Source organism: Artibeus jamaicensis, unplaced genomic scaffold, assembly GCF_021234435.1.
Source record: "Artibeus jamaicensis isolate MK-2021 breed Jamaican fruit bat unplaced genomic scaffold, CSHL_Jam_final contig_519, whole genome shotgun sequence".
Classification (NCBI taxonomy): Eukaryota; Metazoa; Chordata; class Mammalia; order Chiroptera; family Phyllostomidae; genus Artibeus; species Artibeus jamaicensis.
Window position 1 is genome coordinate 47020128 of NW_026521871.1, and position 16863 is coordinate 47036990.

Genomic DNA, 16863 nt, shown 5'->3' on the forward strand with positions numbered 1-16863 from the left:
GGAGGGCGGAGGCGGTAGTGTGTCATGCTGTGTTCTCTGTAGTAGCCTTAGCGTTAACCCTGGCACGATTCTGTAACTGTTGTTCAGTATGGATTTATTAGGTAAATGAATGAAAAGATAAATGAGTGCTTGACCAATGAGAGCCATTGTTGGAATTACAATTGTGATTATTTTTGTTAACCACAAAGCAACATAATCAGAATTAAGAAGGTAGAACTCTACATAACGTCGACAACCAATTGTCCACCAAACACTGGCACCAGCTCTGTGCCTCGCCCTGTGCTGATAGCTGCCATCTTCATAAGTTCAAGTGAAGAGGCCAAGAGGTCGCAAAGGAAAGGGAAACAGAAGTTATCTAGAAACGAAGAAGTGAGAGGGGGCTGCAGTCACTTTAAGCGGAGACCTGTTGGGCCTTCCCTCACAACAGACTCTGCAGTGTTCAGAGTACAAGGTGGGTTTAACCTGCCTCACGTTGCTCTCACTGGTCTTCTTCCAAAGCCATCTGATCCCCACCCCCACCCATGTAGGTGATCAGACTAGGATGTCCCGAAGCCAGGTTATGGATGGGAGGATCTCTGAACCGCATTTGGGGACCAGTTTGAGGAAGTCAGGAAGCCAAGGGAACTTTCAGAGTCCAGTTAATCTCAGTGATGTTGGTCATACTTCTACACATGTTCCTAATTCAGTTTTTTGCAACGTACACATATGCTAATATTAGGAAGACAGGGACACTGCCTCTCTCCCCCACCCCATCATTAACACTTCATGACTATTAAGAATAAGAAAGGGACCAAGTGGTGAAAATAGAATCTTTGTATGTGTCCAACTTCCCAGAAAATAAAAATTTCCCAAGCTGCCAGACACTGCTGTTATCTTATCAATGTAAGAAAGAAAATGCGGAACTTCATTCCTATGAATTATTTATTTTACTAGTAATTGAAGAAAGACTTAAATGGTCAAGCTTGGGGGAAAACATCATTTTTAAAAAGTCAGCCAAAGGAAAGAGATGGGCACTTGTTTAAGTGAGAGATGATGGTATTTGCAAGCGCTTTGCTGATTTCCTGAATCACCGCCAGGAGGCAACCTTTCCAAAAAACAATGGGTACTTTTTGGTGCCCCAAAGAAGAGCTTTGCATTTTAGCACTTTTTAACATCATACCTTAGCAGGAAGAAATGACACTACTGGAAAGTATTTTCACAGTGTAGAGAACCAACCAGAGTGGAGAGAATGACAATTGAGGTGATCTTTTGTTAAATTTTTAGTCATTCCCTATCAGTCACCAGCTAGATGCTATTTAGTAATATCATAGCAAATATATATTGATTATATATTTCCATGTTTGTCTGACCTACTGTGCTTCATATATTATCCCCTTGTCCTGTCCACCAAGAAATAAAAATGGTGCCAGGGCAGAAGGAAAGGAGGAGGAATCACTCAAAGTTGGTCTTGGGTGGACAGAAGTAGGCACTACTGTGAATGCTGGATATGCTTTAAGAGGTCTCAAAACTTGAAGCTGCAAAGCCTTTTTGTGACCGTGCTATTGTTGGCCCTCATCTTCCTGAGGGGGGCCAGACCAAACCATGACAGACAAATGTAGACAGGCTGCCTGCCCTTGGACCCATGAGCAGTTCCATGTTTGGAAGCTAGGGATGTAGGGGAGTAGGCCATCTCCTGTTGTAAACACAGGGAAATAAGGACATGTTGGAAATGGGCGTCCTGCACTCCTATCCGCTGCCCTAACAAGGAATGCTCTACTGACCTACTTCAGAATAGTCATTTGGTTGTGCAGCGACAGTGGATACCACATCATAAAATGACAGAACGGGGCCCGTAGTGAAAAGTGGGGCATCCTCCCTGTGTATCTGAGGCTCAAAGCATCAGACAGGTGTGTGTGTCTGCGTGTGTGTGTGTGTCTATGGGAGATACTTGGACACTGTGACCCAGCCATTAAAGAAAGAGGATGGGGGCAAGAGAAGTACATGCTTATTTCCTACTAAAGCACTTTTTTTGTAGCTTATCAACACTGGATGTTTGTACAACCAGAAAAGCAAAACATAGATTTTTTTTCACAGGTTAAGCTTACCTGGGAGGAAAACATAAAAGCCTACAGCTACCCTGCACTCCCCACCCCAACAACAAGAAACAAGTTTGTGAGTGCACACATTACACATGTGTACATATGTACACACCATAGACACACTCTCTCACCCTCACCTTCAACTACACAGGAGAATTGACACAGGAAATGTGTGTTTCCATTGACATAGCAGAATCATGGATTAAAGAATTCACACCCACTTCAACCTGTGCCTGAGCCCTTACGATCTAAGATCCAAGCACCATCTTCATCCTGTTCATAATGTCACAAAGAGAAGTAACAAGAATCACATGTCATTAAAACTGAAGAGGGACAATGAACCGGCCTGACTCAGTTTGGCCCAGGACTCTATCACTTTGCATGAGACTGGCCTGATATCCCTGTTGATAAAAGGAGACTTCGGGGAACATTTTTAGAGCATCTATTTTCTAATTTTAGAAATAGAAATGAAAAACACCTATCCAATAGAGGTGGTACGAAGATTACACGTGACCATAACCAAAAGCAGTAGTGTTTGGGTAGCACTGGCAGGGCTCTTGGCTTCTCCCTGTCTTGCTGTGCTGCTGCTGGTCTGCCCTGCTTTCCAAGGTCTAGCTTCTCACTCCACCTGCCAGAACCTTGCTGCCCAGATGTCTTGTCAATACCAAAATATGTAAATGTGTCCACAGTGGGACAAAGCACCTTCTCCTCTTGTACAACCCACCCCTTCACTGATGTCCTCTCCTGTTGGGGCAGATGGCACCTGCATGCTCTCAGCTACCTGGACAGAACCTCAAGGCCACCTTGGACTTGGACCTTCCCCCTCTGTTCAGGAAGCCCCCCAAGAGCACCCTGTCAATTCTCCTTCTGTGAGTTTCCTGCAGCCAGGGCACTCCTCCCTTCCCCACTGCTCCCTCCCCAGTCCAGTCTTCAACACTTCTCACATGACCTGTTTTAAGAACTTCTGAAATAATGTTCTTTCTGTCCATCTCTACCTCCTCATCCACTTTACACATGCTGCCTAACCTCTTCTGAAAGCCAACAGACACTGAATTACTGCTCTCCTTGGGAATGGTTGCACTACCTCATTGCTTAAAGATTTTCTCGATGCTTATTCTAAAACCTCTAGTAGCTGACAAAGGTGAAGAAGGGCTTTGTCCCATCCGATTTGTAGAAGGTGAAGCTTTGTTCACTACTCTGGACATCCATCATCAATAGCCCTTGTGAGCATCTGTGGTTACAAACTCAAAATACAGAGCTGAAAGAGAGAGCTGGGAGAGAGGCAGAATGGCACAGGGGAGTCCTAGGTGGGTACTTGCATTCTGGCTCTTCACTAAGTAGATCATCAACTCACCTTAGACAACTTAATTTACCTTCTCTCAATCCCAGTGTCTTTCAAATGACATTAAAAATAATACCTAATTCCTGGAATTTCTGACAAAGTGACATAAATAATGTTCTTTGTGACCTATAAAACTTAACAATGGTTCACTATTAGTAAAGCTACCTTTATGCATGAAAGGTTGATGTTAATAGTCTGCCAATTTCCTAGGAAAGTGAAAAGGGGTCATGCATGGATTGGCCAATCCATTCTTGGGAGGACTGAGGATAAATACAAATGCTTGAGCCTGAAGCTAGAAGAATAATTGTGAAGAAAGCAAATGAGACCATGAACACTGCAGACCTTGGAGAAGAGAAGAAAGGACAGCAGAGATTATTAATACTGGGGTCAAGGGTGTCAAGCCCAGATATTTCCCAGATGGTCATGAGAAAGTGATAATCCTGGAGGACGTCTCCTCTCAGAATTTTAAGCCAAACACACAAAACAGAAGGAAAGCTCGGCAGCCATGATATTATGATGTGAACTGGTGACCCAAGGGGTAAAGGCTATGGACTCCAAGCTCAAAACTGAGCCAACCCAACTCCTGTTGCTATTTTTAAAGTTCAGTGCGGGTGAGGGGCGGGGGAAGTAGGGAGAGTTTTTCCACTAGTAGTCAGGAACCTAAATAGGAAAGATCAACAGAGGCATTTATAAACAATGAATGCCATTAATTTTTTTAAGCTAAGAAGGGGGTTGGAAAAGTCATAGCATAGCAAGGAGTGGGAAATGTATGGAGAGAAAGATGGCCTGGGGTCTTCACAATTTTTAATGGTCCTTTCTGCTTCCTTGATGGCATTTCAAGTCACAGGTGAATTACTAAGTCACTGACTTTCTCAGGAAACTTAGGAACCATCTTGTTCAACTGAACTTGTAGTAGGAAAGACATAGGCTGGGTTATTTTTAATCAAGGTCTCATGACTAGAGTTCAAGTGTGATATAAAACGTCTTCCCCCTTTATCCCCTTTAGAAGGAAACTTTCTAACTATTGAGTGATATCTTAAGTTTGGGAGCAGTTTAAGAGGTATTGCTCTAATTCCAAAGCTCCAGCTCTTTGAAGTACGCCACTGTGAGGACAGTGACAAGTAACCCAGGACTCCTTTAGGATCATGAGAAATGGGTCGTTTTAAGCCCTGGTTTGAGCTGTCTGCTTAATTTACCAGCATGGGGCAACAAGAAGACCATTAGCCCAAAAGGCTGAATATAGTACTGTAACATCAGCTCTGCTGTGAAGGGGCAGAGTGGTGTCTGCCAAAGCACTTTGTTCTTTGAGCCTTAGTTTCTTTATCTGTAAAATGAGAGGTTTGCCTACTTATGGTTATCTTTTTATTATTTTTAACCTTTGCACATTTGATAGAAAAAATGCAAATCTTGCTGTTTTTATTTCCAGTTCTTTGATGACTAGTAAAACCTGCCATTCATTAAATGCTTAACTTTCAATTAATTCCATTTCTTTTAATAAGCTGTCAGTTTGTTTTGGACCATATATTTTTGGCTTATTCATCTTTTCCCTTTAATTTGTAAGAAATGCTCATATGTCTTTTATAATACAGTATCATACCCTTAGTTTTATAAGACAAACATTTGCCCCAATTTATCTGCCCTTCAGTTTTGTACTATTGTGTATATTTTTATGTAATCAAATTTATCAACCTTTTGGTATATTGTTTTCTCTCATAAAAAATCTTACTTAGAAAGATCTTAAGTCAAAAATAAATAAGCTGGTATTTATTCTTTCTTCAGTTAATATAATGGTTTCAACTTTTATTTAATTTCTTCACTTTTGTTCAAACTTTTGTTCAGAATATCCTGTGAATTAAGTATCTAGTGTTTCCCTAAAATAATTTACCAGGTGACTCAACAATATCTGTTAAATAATTCCTCTCTTCACTGATTATTTGAAAGTCATTTTTATCACACATTAAATTCTTAAAGATGCTTAAGTATATTTTGTGTTCAGCACCAGTAGCACTCTGGTTTAATTATTATTGTGGTTTATAATAGCTCTTTTTCAAAAATATTTTGCTGTTCTCAGGCATTTATTCTTCACATTAATTTTAGAATCATTTTGTGAAGTCCTCCACCCAAATCCCATTGAGATTTCAGCTCGAATTCTGGTATATTTGCAAAACTGTTTGGAGGAAATTGGCATTTCTTCAATGCACTTCTTTTCCTATTTAATAATAGCATGCTGAGTATTAGTAACATCAGGCATCTTTGTCTCATTTCCAACTTAAATAGGAATTCATTCAAAAAATGTTTCTGGGGTATCTCCTCTGTGCCAGGCTTTGCTCCGAGCACTTAGGTTGTATCAGCGAGCAAACCAGGCAAATTTCTTTGCCTTTGCAGAGCTGACTTTGTACTTGAGGAGACAATGGATGGATGGAGTTTTCTAAGGTGACAGGTAATGTGGAAAGAACACTGTTAAGCAGAGTGAGAAAGATCTGAGGTCCCGGGGCAAGAGGCAGGTCGCTGTACCGCATGAGATGGTCAAGGTCGATCAGATCTGAGAAAGACCTGAAGGTGAGAAAACTCTGAGGAAGGAGCATCCAAGTAAAGGAAACAACTAGAGCAAAGCAGGAGCACGCTGTGTTTAAGCACCAGCCATGTAGCCAGAATTAATGAAGAGCAGCAGAATTAATGAAGAGCAGAGGGGAAAGGAGGGCAGGGATCTTGTGCAACTCTGCTGGCCATTGTGAGGACTCTGGCTTTTACTCTGTAAAGTAACTACAGCACTTTAATCTAATTATATTTGAGAGTATCACTCTGGCTGCTATGTGAAGAACAGAATTTGCTGGGATGGGGGCAAGGATTGAAGCAGAGAAGACAGGAGGCTATTACTACAGTAATACAGGCAATAGATCAAGGTAGAGCAGGAAGAATTGAGAATGGTCCAGATTTATGCTATATTTTGGAGGAAGTACCCAGCAGGATATTCTGCATGTGGGCTGCCTGGGGAAAAAAGGAAATGGATGCTTCCGAGGTTTCTGGCCCAAGTAACTGGAAGAATCATTTGCCATCAGCTGAGATGGGGAAATTGTAGGATGAGTAAATTCAGTCCTGTGAAATCTTTTGTTAAGCCGAAATGGCACAAAGTGGAGAGTATCTCAAGCTTTCCAAAAGTTTGCTTTGCGCCAGAAAGACCTACATTAGTTGGTAACAGAATTTCCCATGAAAGTGAAGATCCTCTTTGGATTCCTGCATTGAGGTCTGTTTTCATGCCACAACAGCAGACTTAAATAAACGCAATAAAAACCACGTGGCCTCCAAACCTCAATTCCTTCCTTGCCCTTTACAGAGAAACTTTTCTGGCGTCTAACCTAACTCCTCAGTAGGAAAAAAACAAACAGAGAAACAAACAAAAACACCTCCTAAATTTGGGTCCAAGCTTGGCATTGTTGGAAGGTTTTCTTCTGGAGAGATCCTTCATTCTGCTGCCAAAGTCTCTACGTTCTTGGAATGTAGGTGTTTTTCAAAGACAGAATCAGGAGGTATCTGTTTTTCTCCTGGTAACTAAGTCTTGACTTGATTATCCTGCAAACCACATTTTGAAAAGACCATACTAGACAATGAGAAAGTATTTCTAATGCTGCCGGGAGTGTCGCGCTGGTGGTATGTATGCTCAGTGTGGGAGACAGGAGTTCCAGAGAGAAGAACAGGAGAGTAATTCTGTCCCCTCTCCCTCTGGGCGTGGGAGGAACTGCAGAGAAGGCTCACCTGCACCATCCGCTCTAGCCCTCAGCCTCTTTTTTTCTCCCCTATTTTCTTAAAATCAAAAACGGTAAATGAGGGCTAGGGCGCAAAGACCCACTAATGGCAGCAGACACAACATTCTCTCTCGGTCCTGACGGCTTCCCCACAACCCTTGACCAAGCTTCCCAAGTCCCAGTCTGATCTGAAACCTGGAGTCTGATGTTTCAGCCGTGTCTTTCTACAACATGAATGAGAGTTTGCACCCATTCACTTTTATCTTGCTTTTGTTTAAAAAAAAAAAAAAAGTCTTCTCTTCTCGCTCTCAAACCTGTCCCAGTGTAGCTTTTCAATACAGCTCCCTGGAGGATCCATCCGGACGAAGGCCAACCGTGCACTGTGGACATACACGTTCCTAGAGAGCTGAGGGGCCAGTTCCGGGTGCCCTGGCAGCTCACTCCGGCTTGAATGCAGTGCCGGTGCTCAATGGTTCTCATTCTCTTTTTAGTCGTGGCTCTGAAAATGTAGCATTTTGGTCTGCCTCAGGTTGTTAGAGGCCCTTAAACCGTCAACTTATCACATTAGTACATAAACAAAATATAACTATTATGTACGACTATGTTTAAACAGTATTTAAATGAAAAATAATAGAGTTGATCAATGTAAATCTTATTTACAAAACAATGATGGAGTGAATTATTCCATTATATAAATGAAACATTTCTTTAATATTTTATGTCATACTTGAGTTCAAAAGGTATTTGAAGGATCTTTTACAAGACAAGGATCGATTTGCTTGTTTGTAAATCGGGTTATAAGGAGGGATTTGGATGCGGTGCACACAGGACAGTAGGGTGGGGCTCTGTCTGGGTCATGCCTGATCCAGTCCTGAGTTCCAAACGTCCAGGTAAGCCTTAAGGAAATTGGAAATCATGCCCTCAGAGAAAGTCACTGTTCAGAAATGCTGATGACACACCTTCCAGCCATGTCACAGCTGACTTTTGCATGGTGAGTTATGCTTACCAGAGACAGGGCCCTTGATTTTCCCATTCTGTGCTCATGACCCCTTTCTCAAATGGGAAGACTGAGGCTCAGAGAGTGAGTGCCTTGTCCAACGTCTCAGAGCTGAGGACTAATATCTAAGCCTGTTGATACCTGAGACCTGACTTTTTCCACCCTGCCATGATATCTTTATATATCATATATGCAAGTACAAACACATATGTAGGTATGAACATACTAATGTCATACAGTTTTGGCATGGCAGTTTTAATAAGCTGTAAAACAGCTGCCCTGCTTTTGTACTTTTATATTCTTCCATTTCTACTTCAGCTCCACTCCTCCTTTTAAGAGAATCAACCAAGATGAGAACATTGTTTTGATTAAAGGCATTTAGGACATCGATGCCATTTTCAAAACAAAAAATATGTCCCTGAATTAGTGCATATCAAAACTAGAAACGGCAGTGTACCCTTTTATCCGCGCATGCCTTTGTGGCCTTATTTCCTAATGCATTGCTGAGCTCGTGAGTCATCACCGGCTCAGAGGGCTCGGCAGTGAAGTCTGCCGTGGGAAGGACTCTCTATTTCCTGCACTTTCCTCCTGCATGTTCGCAAGGGCCTGCCCTGGGCTATAGAGCAGCGGAGCCTATAACCCTACATCTTCATATACCAAGGACTGCTTTATCCCAAGGCACTGACTTAACCCAGTTCCCAGTAACATTATTTATTCACTTTTTGTCACAGTAGTACATGAGATGAGTTTAAATATGGTACTGCAAATTCTACCATGAAAACTGTCTCATTCTATAACCCAGACTAACTTCCAAAATGGCAACCACATTCAACTTCTTTGTCTTTTCTGGCATTTATTTCACTATTTCTAAATGCTGTGCTTCTACTACTATTTACTGATTACTCAAACATGCATTGGCTTTCTGCAATAGGAGATAAGAATTCAGTTCTCAGCCCTCCAACGCTCTCCTTGTTTCCTTTTTTCCACTCTCGCTGTCCCAAAAGAGTCACATCACAATTTCTGCCCCCTTGCTCTCATCTTCCCAAGTACTTTTATCACAGTTTTGTGTTAACTAGATGGCCTGTTTATACACTGTTGTGACTATTGCACACTTCTGATTCAAGCACTTTCCTGTGATTATATTTCTTTCCTTATGCAGGTTTTACATTTTCTTAAATTAGAAATTACCCTTTTCATTTTCTTGACTTTTGTGCACCTAAAATTGTTTTTTTTTTCCAAATGCTCCATATATCTGGTAAATGTCATATCTATTATAATATCCAAACTTCAAAAGCATCAGTAAACTTTAAAGTTCCATTTTCATCTCGTAGCAACTGTCTAACTAGGGTTATTGCCGAGTTTTCCTGTGGGCACTGGATCTGACAATTTCCTCTTCCTTGGTTTATTCCCTCACCTTTCCAAGGCACATCATCATTCATTAGTCTTCTAAGAAAGGGTATGTAGAAAGTTAATATTTTGAATTCCTGAAGATGTGAATAGGTGTTTATTCTGTCTTTATACTTATTGGTAATTTGGCTGAATATAAGATTCTAGGTCAAAAATTACTGTCTCCCAGATTTTTGAAATTCCGCACATGTTCAAGGTCCACGGTCTTCTAGTTTCTAAGTTGCTGTTGGGAAATTCAGTCTCCCTCTTTTGTGCTAAATTTATTACCTTTCCTCGAGTTGCTCTCTATCTTCCAAATCTATGTTGAACTCTCTTCTACTCTCACTGTGCTTCCCAGTAACCTTGTCATTTGAGATTTATACATTTTTTAAATTCTTGGACTGTAATTTCATTGGGGTTTTTTAATGAATAAGTGAAATCATGTAGTCAGTCTATTATGTTTACTCAAAGTCCAGTGACATTTCCATGTTTCCAAGTATTTCGACATATACAATCCACTTTGCATATGTTTTGACACTGTGACTATTAGAAACCCTCAGAGTAGTTAGTACTACTCCCATTTGATACAGAGACAGCTGAGGCTTCGGGAATGTTAATAGTTTTCTGAAGTTTAAAGAGCCAGCGTGAGACAGATGTGAATTTAAATTCATGTTTTTCTCACTCTGCTTGAGGCATTAGGGTCACATGCAGTGATGTCTTTGTGACAGAGGTCACTTTATTAATAGCACATGTCAAACCACAGCTTTCTTCATTTTGCTGCGGTAAACTAATACCACTGCTTGATATGAGTTATTCCTTTGAATTATACTCTGAACCACAGCATATAAATTTTCCTCTTCAATCATTCCTGCTCTTCCAGAGCAGAAATTGGAACACCTAAACCCAAATAATTGCTGGTGGTCTGACTCATACAAAATAGTAGATTGTATTAGAACAGACAAAGAAAACTAGAATTATGGTGTTCAGGTCTGAAGGAGGGGAAACAGCCTTTAATACATAATGGTGTTCTTTCAGAGTCCAGCACACAATGAAATAACTTTGTTCTTTGAAGCTTTTACTTATATTTTCACAAAGGGCACAAATAGCCTTCTGTAATCCAAAAAAAAAAAAAAAAGAGAGAGTGGTTCCTTTCGAAGTCCTGTCTTTTGAAGGCATTGCAGTCTTTCAGCTAAGTTGTTCCTCTCAAAAGTAAAAACGGACTTTCCAGCCAGTACTGGTGAACATGCACACACACCCAGTAATTCATGGCGTGTTTATAGATCACTTTGATTTTCTGTGGTTATAACAGCAGACATGCTTTGTGTTAAATGAATCCTTCCTGAGGGGTTTTTCAGGTATTACCTCCTGAAGGGTTTTCTAGGCCCTTGCCAAGTCCCAATTTTCCCTGTTGTTTTAGGTTTGGGTTTTTTTTTCCAGCTGAATGTCAGGTTTTTGTACCCATTATTTTACCATCTTATTACACCCAAGTACATTTTCATGTAGGTTAAGAAAACCAAGGAATGGGAGGAAGTGCGTGGGTCAAGCAATAGGAGTGGTACTAGGCAGGCCCTTCTCGGACCTGGGGCAAATCATTTCACTGCTTAGACCCTCAGGCTGCTCATCTCTAGAATAAAATCATATATATAAATGAGCTTCAAGTCCTCTTTCAGCTTTGAATGTCATTTCTAAACCATCAATGAATCATGGTTTCAATTTATTATCTAAATCAGGCACCACTGTTTCAATGTATGTGTGACTATGAAAGACTTGGCTTGTTAACTTATTTAATACATTGGTCGTCGTACTCAGAGCTGGTCATACAATGACAAATGAACTTAGCCTCACTGCACTCATAGTCCAGAGGAAAAGCCAGACACAAACAAACTCTCAAATAAATCATTATGATTTAAAAAAATGCCTTGACAGAGTATTATGAGAAGGAATAATGGGAAAAAGATAATTTAGACAGTAGAAGGGGGAGGTTTCCAGGAAAACTTCATGGAAGAAATGACAAGTGATTCAAAGGATGAAGAATAGTAAGACAATCGAAGAATGATAGAAACAGCATCCTAGGCATATAGGGCTGCCTGTGCAAAGATCCTGAGGCATTAAAGAGCTTGTGCATTCAAGGAACCTGAAGAACATCATGTGGTTACAGCATAGGGAACAAGAGGGGTTGGCCTATGATAAAAGTAAGAAGTGGGTTCCCACCAAACCATACAAAGCCTCATCACAATGGTGAGCATTTTATATAACACCAGAAAGGTGGGAGAACCTACTGAAAGATGGTAAAACAAGAGAAGGAGTTGATCGAAGTATCTTTTTAAAAAATTACCCTGGTCACTCTACACAGATCAGAGGAAGGCAAAAACAGATTAAGCCAGCTCAATGGAAAATTAATTCAGATAAGGGATAATGGTAGTTTGGGTGAGGAGGAGGCTATGGTAGAGAAGATGATGAATTGTACATATCTTGGGATAGCCCCATTTTGTATCTGTAGTCAGCTGTGATACACCGTGAGATATCTGTTCCACCTGTATTGGTCATTTTTCTGAGAGTTACGCAACAACTCAGAGTCAGTGGTAGGAATTCAGGTAAACATGCACAAAATTTCTGGACTTGCACTACTCAGCAGTAGACACAGAAGAGCAGAAACAGGTGACCTATATAAAGAGCAAAGAAAATGGAATTTGCTACTTGGAATTGAGAGAACAATGAGAGTGAAGGCAGCTAAGATTTTCTGGGGTAATGGATAGAAACACAATGAAAAGAACCAAACCTGACAGCTTAGGTAGGAAGTGTGGGAGAAGCTAAAAGACTCTACCATAATATTTTGCCCCTTTTGAAAGGTTCATGCACAAGTCACAGAAGAGAAGAATTCCCTGGGTCATGCAAGTGATCGCTTTTCCAGCGAATTCATACTAGTCACCAGCAAAGGGTAGGTTGTATCCTAACCAAAGCTCACCGTGTGTCTGACAGGAACAAATGCAAAGCACGGACTACGCTGCAAAGCCTGTAAGATGAGCATCCACCACAAGTGCTTGGATGGCCTGGCACCCCAGCGGTGCATGGGCAAGCTGGTAAGGGCTCGTGCCAGGAGGGAGCCCCAAGAACGCCTTGCACAGGCACTTGCCTGCCCCTATGAGATCACTCTGTTCAAACTCCTTCCCTGCAGCACCCCTGAGAAGTGACACCTGGAAGGCAGCCCCAGAATCCCTGGCCAGCCAACTTGGCTTCCTAGTTGGCAAAGTGATAGAGCAGAGGAATAGCTTTGTCAGCATAAGGGATAAATGTTCTACTTGGAAAATGGACTTGGTATCCTGAATAGGATGACTGACTTGTCCCAGATTGGGACTTGCTCAGTTTTAGCATTGGAAGTCCCACATCCTGGGACTCTCTAGGTTATAAAAGTGAAACTTAAGCACCCCAGGAACATTGTCTCAGCCCCAGGCAAAATAGGGTAGTTGGTCATTTTAGTCCTCAGTTGGCTGACAGCTCAGTGAGTATCATGAATGGGCCAGAGATTAGCCACCCTCCCAAAAGTAGAGAGAGTAATGAAAATCTGCAGCACTGCAATAGAATCATGGTGGCCAAACCAAGAGAGGTTGGGTAACCCTGGCCCTTTCTGGACTGATCATACCATCTCAGGAATGTGGCCTTCATTCATTACTGGAGTCACACATAGTTAAAAAGCAACCCAGAGTATATTTCAAAACTAGGATGGCCAAAGAATTGTAGAAAGAACCAAGAATTTCTACCGTAGAGATACTTATAGCATAACAGTTCTCTTCAATAATAAATAATAATAATAACGATAATACTTGTCACACAAAAGAAGTATTGTCCTCTGTGGCTCCAGGAAAAAGGACCTAGGATCAGTAGGTACCAAGTATTAATAATCAGAGACAAAATCAACAAAGACCTGCTTCCAGGGTTAGTGCAAGCTCCCCCACCCAGCCAGCTTCCATCACTGGCAATGTGCAAACAACAGAGAATTCCAATGCAAGTATTATTGGAGAGGATTGTGGAATTCCAACAGAGGCTGGGCCACTAAGTTTTCTTTCAATTCTGGAATATAGTAAGCCAAGGCTCTTAAAGAGTTCATCATATTACTCTCATTGACAACGTCCTCTTCTCTAAGACCCTACCTACCTGTTCCCCTCCTCCTCCTCTAATGGTGATTCCCAAATGCCAAGGCACAGACCATGAATGAGAGGTCAGAAAAACAGAATATAATCTAGCAAACAAAGCAAATGGTCCTGGGTAAAGCTCATCAGATAGGCAAAGACCTTTAGGCTGACCTCTGACATCTGCTTTCCCATTCCCAAGCCTTTTATGGTTTTTAACAAACCACAATAATAAGCTGTGGTAAAATAAGGCATCATGATCCATTTGTATTCTGGGAGATAATGAGGATCCCAGAGATAAGGGAAGCTGCCATGGGCAGCAGAGAGGAATGAAACAGGACAGGGAAGGGCAGGGCTGAGGCTTGCTTTCTGGATGGAGTGTGGCTTAGGACAAGTCACAACTTAAAGGGAGAAAAGGAGGTGTCCCTAGAAAAAGCAACTGTTTAATTTTTAGAGTTCTTATGTGATTTTCTCCATTTCATCAGTGGCATTCAGCCCTTCTCTTTCTCATTCTTTCTCCAGCCCAAGGGGTTTCGGCGTTACTACAGCTCCCCCTTGCTCATTCATGAACAGTTTGGATGCATTAAAGAAGTTATGCCCATTGGTGAGTTGGGACATTGGTGGGCTGAACTGGGATTGGAGCAGCGATGTCAGAGTTAATGGCTACTGTTCTCCCAGGCCTGTGAAAACCATGGGGTGTGTTTGTGCATTTGTGTTGGTGGCTGATGGGGTTATGATTGTATATTTTGCTGAAAGGGAAACATAAGGTGGAGCAAATTCTGCAGGAATATTCATCTTCTCCATGATGAATCTCAAACCACACCCAAGTTCCTAAGGCTACCTCACCCACCAGCAGCACGGTGGAGTGGAGAGAGCATGGGGTGTGGCATCCCACAAACCTGGTTCAAAGCCCAGCTTCCCCACTGACCAGTGTGCATCTGAACAACCTACCCAACCTGTCAATCCTATAAAATGAGAACCATAATAGCTGCTTTTCGTAATTGTTGTAAAAAATAAATTTAAATTATAGACCAATGCTGGGAAGGCACTCAATGAGTATTAGTGATTCTTTAATGAGGACAAAAAAAATGCCTTACACATTTAGATGTTTTTTGGTTTGAATTTATTTTTTAACAATATTGTTCAATGTACTTCTATTTTTTTTCTCTCAAAATCTCTACATCAGTGTTTGCCTCTTGGCAGGGGTAAGGGGGTGAGTTTTAAACTAAAAATTTATAAACTGAAAAGTTTGGCATTAGAATTCATGAGGCCTGGGAGGGTCAAATTCTTCCAAAAACACTTGCTTCCTACAGCAAACTTTGCATCTCGAGGCTTTGTATCTGGGAGAGCCAAGCCTTGCACTAGAGGGAGTAAAGCTGGTCTCTGGGGAGAAACTGGAGATTGGCGTCCTGAGGACAGATAACAAAAGAGGAAAAAGCAATCCACCAGGAAGTGTTTGGGAGCAGAGGGTGCTGGGTGCAGTGGAGGGACCTGGCAAATGGGCCTAAGTCATGGGGGTCACATATGTGAAGAAAGTTTAACCCAAAAAGTCCATTTTCCCAGGGCGAAGTGGCTCTGCTGCTCAGACCCTGTTTTTGGTGCATTTGAGAGGTGGCACATGATGCAATCCAGGATATGTGATAGGTGATTGGATGCATTCCTGACAGGGAGGTGAGGCAAACTTTCTCTCAGATGAGCTTTCTCTTCCATTGCAGCCTGTGGCAATAAGGTGGACCCTGTCTACGAGACGCTCCGCTTCGGCACCTCGCTGGCTCAGAGGACAAAGAAGAGCAGCTCTGGCAGTGGCTCTGATTCACCTCCCAGAACCTCTGTAATTGTCCTCTTCCTCCCTCAGTCCACCATGGTCCTCTTGGGCAGGGTGGGGCTCAGGCACTGCAGTGTGAAGGGTCCCACCTAATGGATCATGAGGGCAGTTCTGTTGCGAGTCAGGCAGCCTCCGAAAGGGAACACTCTCCATCACCCTTCCACCAATGTTAGATACCGTGTCCATCAGCACAGAAAGGTTACTCAAACAATGGCAGAAGCAGGGAGTCCCAGCTGTGCCCAGTTCTCCCTCTACTTATATCCCAGTTCAGCAATACAGCCATTTCTCACATCTGCTCAGTCCTTTCTCTTTAAGGCAAGGTATACCCTAGGTTTCCCACAAGAACTGCCTGCCCCAGAGGCACTTGACCTGTGACTTGGTGAGGCTTCTCTCCCGGTGACACTCATCCCTCCCACACACCTCTCCCGTGTTTTACCTGACCAAAAGTGAGTGTTCCATGCATCTCTATGACCTGCTATCATTATCCTGCCTCTGGACGCCCCAACCAGAATTTCTAAAAATGCTCCAAGTGCCATACAATTCTACAGCTGAAGGCTACCATCTCTTCTACAAAGAGACATGAAACTTCAATTCACATTCCCAACTGGGATAGCTTGCACACAGTTATCAGTTCCATTGTTGCAGCCTCTGCTGAACTGGGGAATTCTAGGAAAGACAGAGAGAAGCCTTCAAATGGTCTGCCCCACAGGGTATTCTCAACATGAAGTGATTGGGGTAGGTTGTGGGAGGAGGGCAGGCCGACCCCTGCCTGAAAGGGGTTCTCAGGGGCTGAGTTGAAGCATGTCCTTCACTGGGTGTGGGTCAATCAGCAAGATAACAGATTGTTGTCTGTGGTAGATATGTAGGTCAAGTGGGTAAGTAGGTAGGTTTGTAGGTCTTCTGACCAATGCCACATGGGTATTCTAGAAGCCATCTTTAAACTTACAGAAAGCCCTGGTCTTTATATAGCCCACTAACTTCAAAGAGGAAACAAAAATGATTCTTACTCTTTTTCCTTGCTGAACATACAATCGATATTAATTAGTTCTTTCTTTCACTACTCAGTCAGCAAAGATGAATTAAGTGCTTACAATTACTGGCAATGTAGGAGGCAAAAAAGAAGTGGAGGACAAATGGAAGGTTCCAGTCAGGTTGGCAGTGTAGGTAAATGTGGTACTGGAACCTCCCACAACCATATTAAAAGTATGCCTGAACTACAGAACAACCATCATTCAGAACCACCTGAAATATAGCTGAACAGAAGTCCTGTAACTATGGATATAAAGACGAAGGCACATTGAAACTGGTAGGAGGGGCAAAGTGCTGGTTTTATACCCACGTAGTACTGTTAAAAATAAGAAGAGA

At 42.1% G+C, this 16863-nt stretch overlaps 1 protein-coding gene across 1 annotated transcript in view; it reads left to right on the top strand.

Moving 5' to 3' along the window:
• The window catches only part of STAC (SH3 and cysteine rich domain), a 118202-nt gene that overhangs the window by 54464 nt on the left and 46875 nt on the right, over positions 1 to 16863 (top strand). Inside the window, exons 3-5 of the mRNA XM_037148378.2 lie at positions 12526 to 12626; positions 14196 to 14277; positions 15389 to 15504. Of these exons, the coding sequence (XP_037004273.2) occupies positions 12526 to 12626; positions 14196 to 14277; positions 15389 to 15504 (299 nt within the window). The remainder of the gene's footprint in view (positions 1 to 12525; positions 12627 to 14195; positions 14278 to 15388; positions 15505 to 16863) is intronic.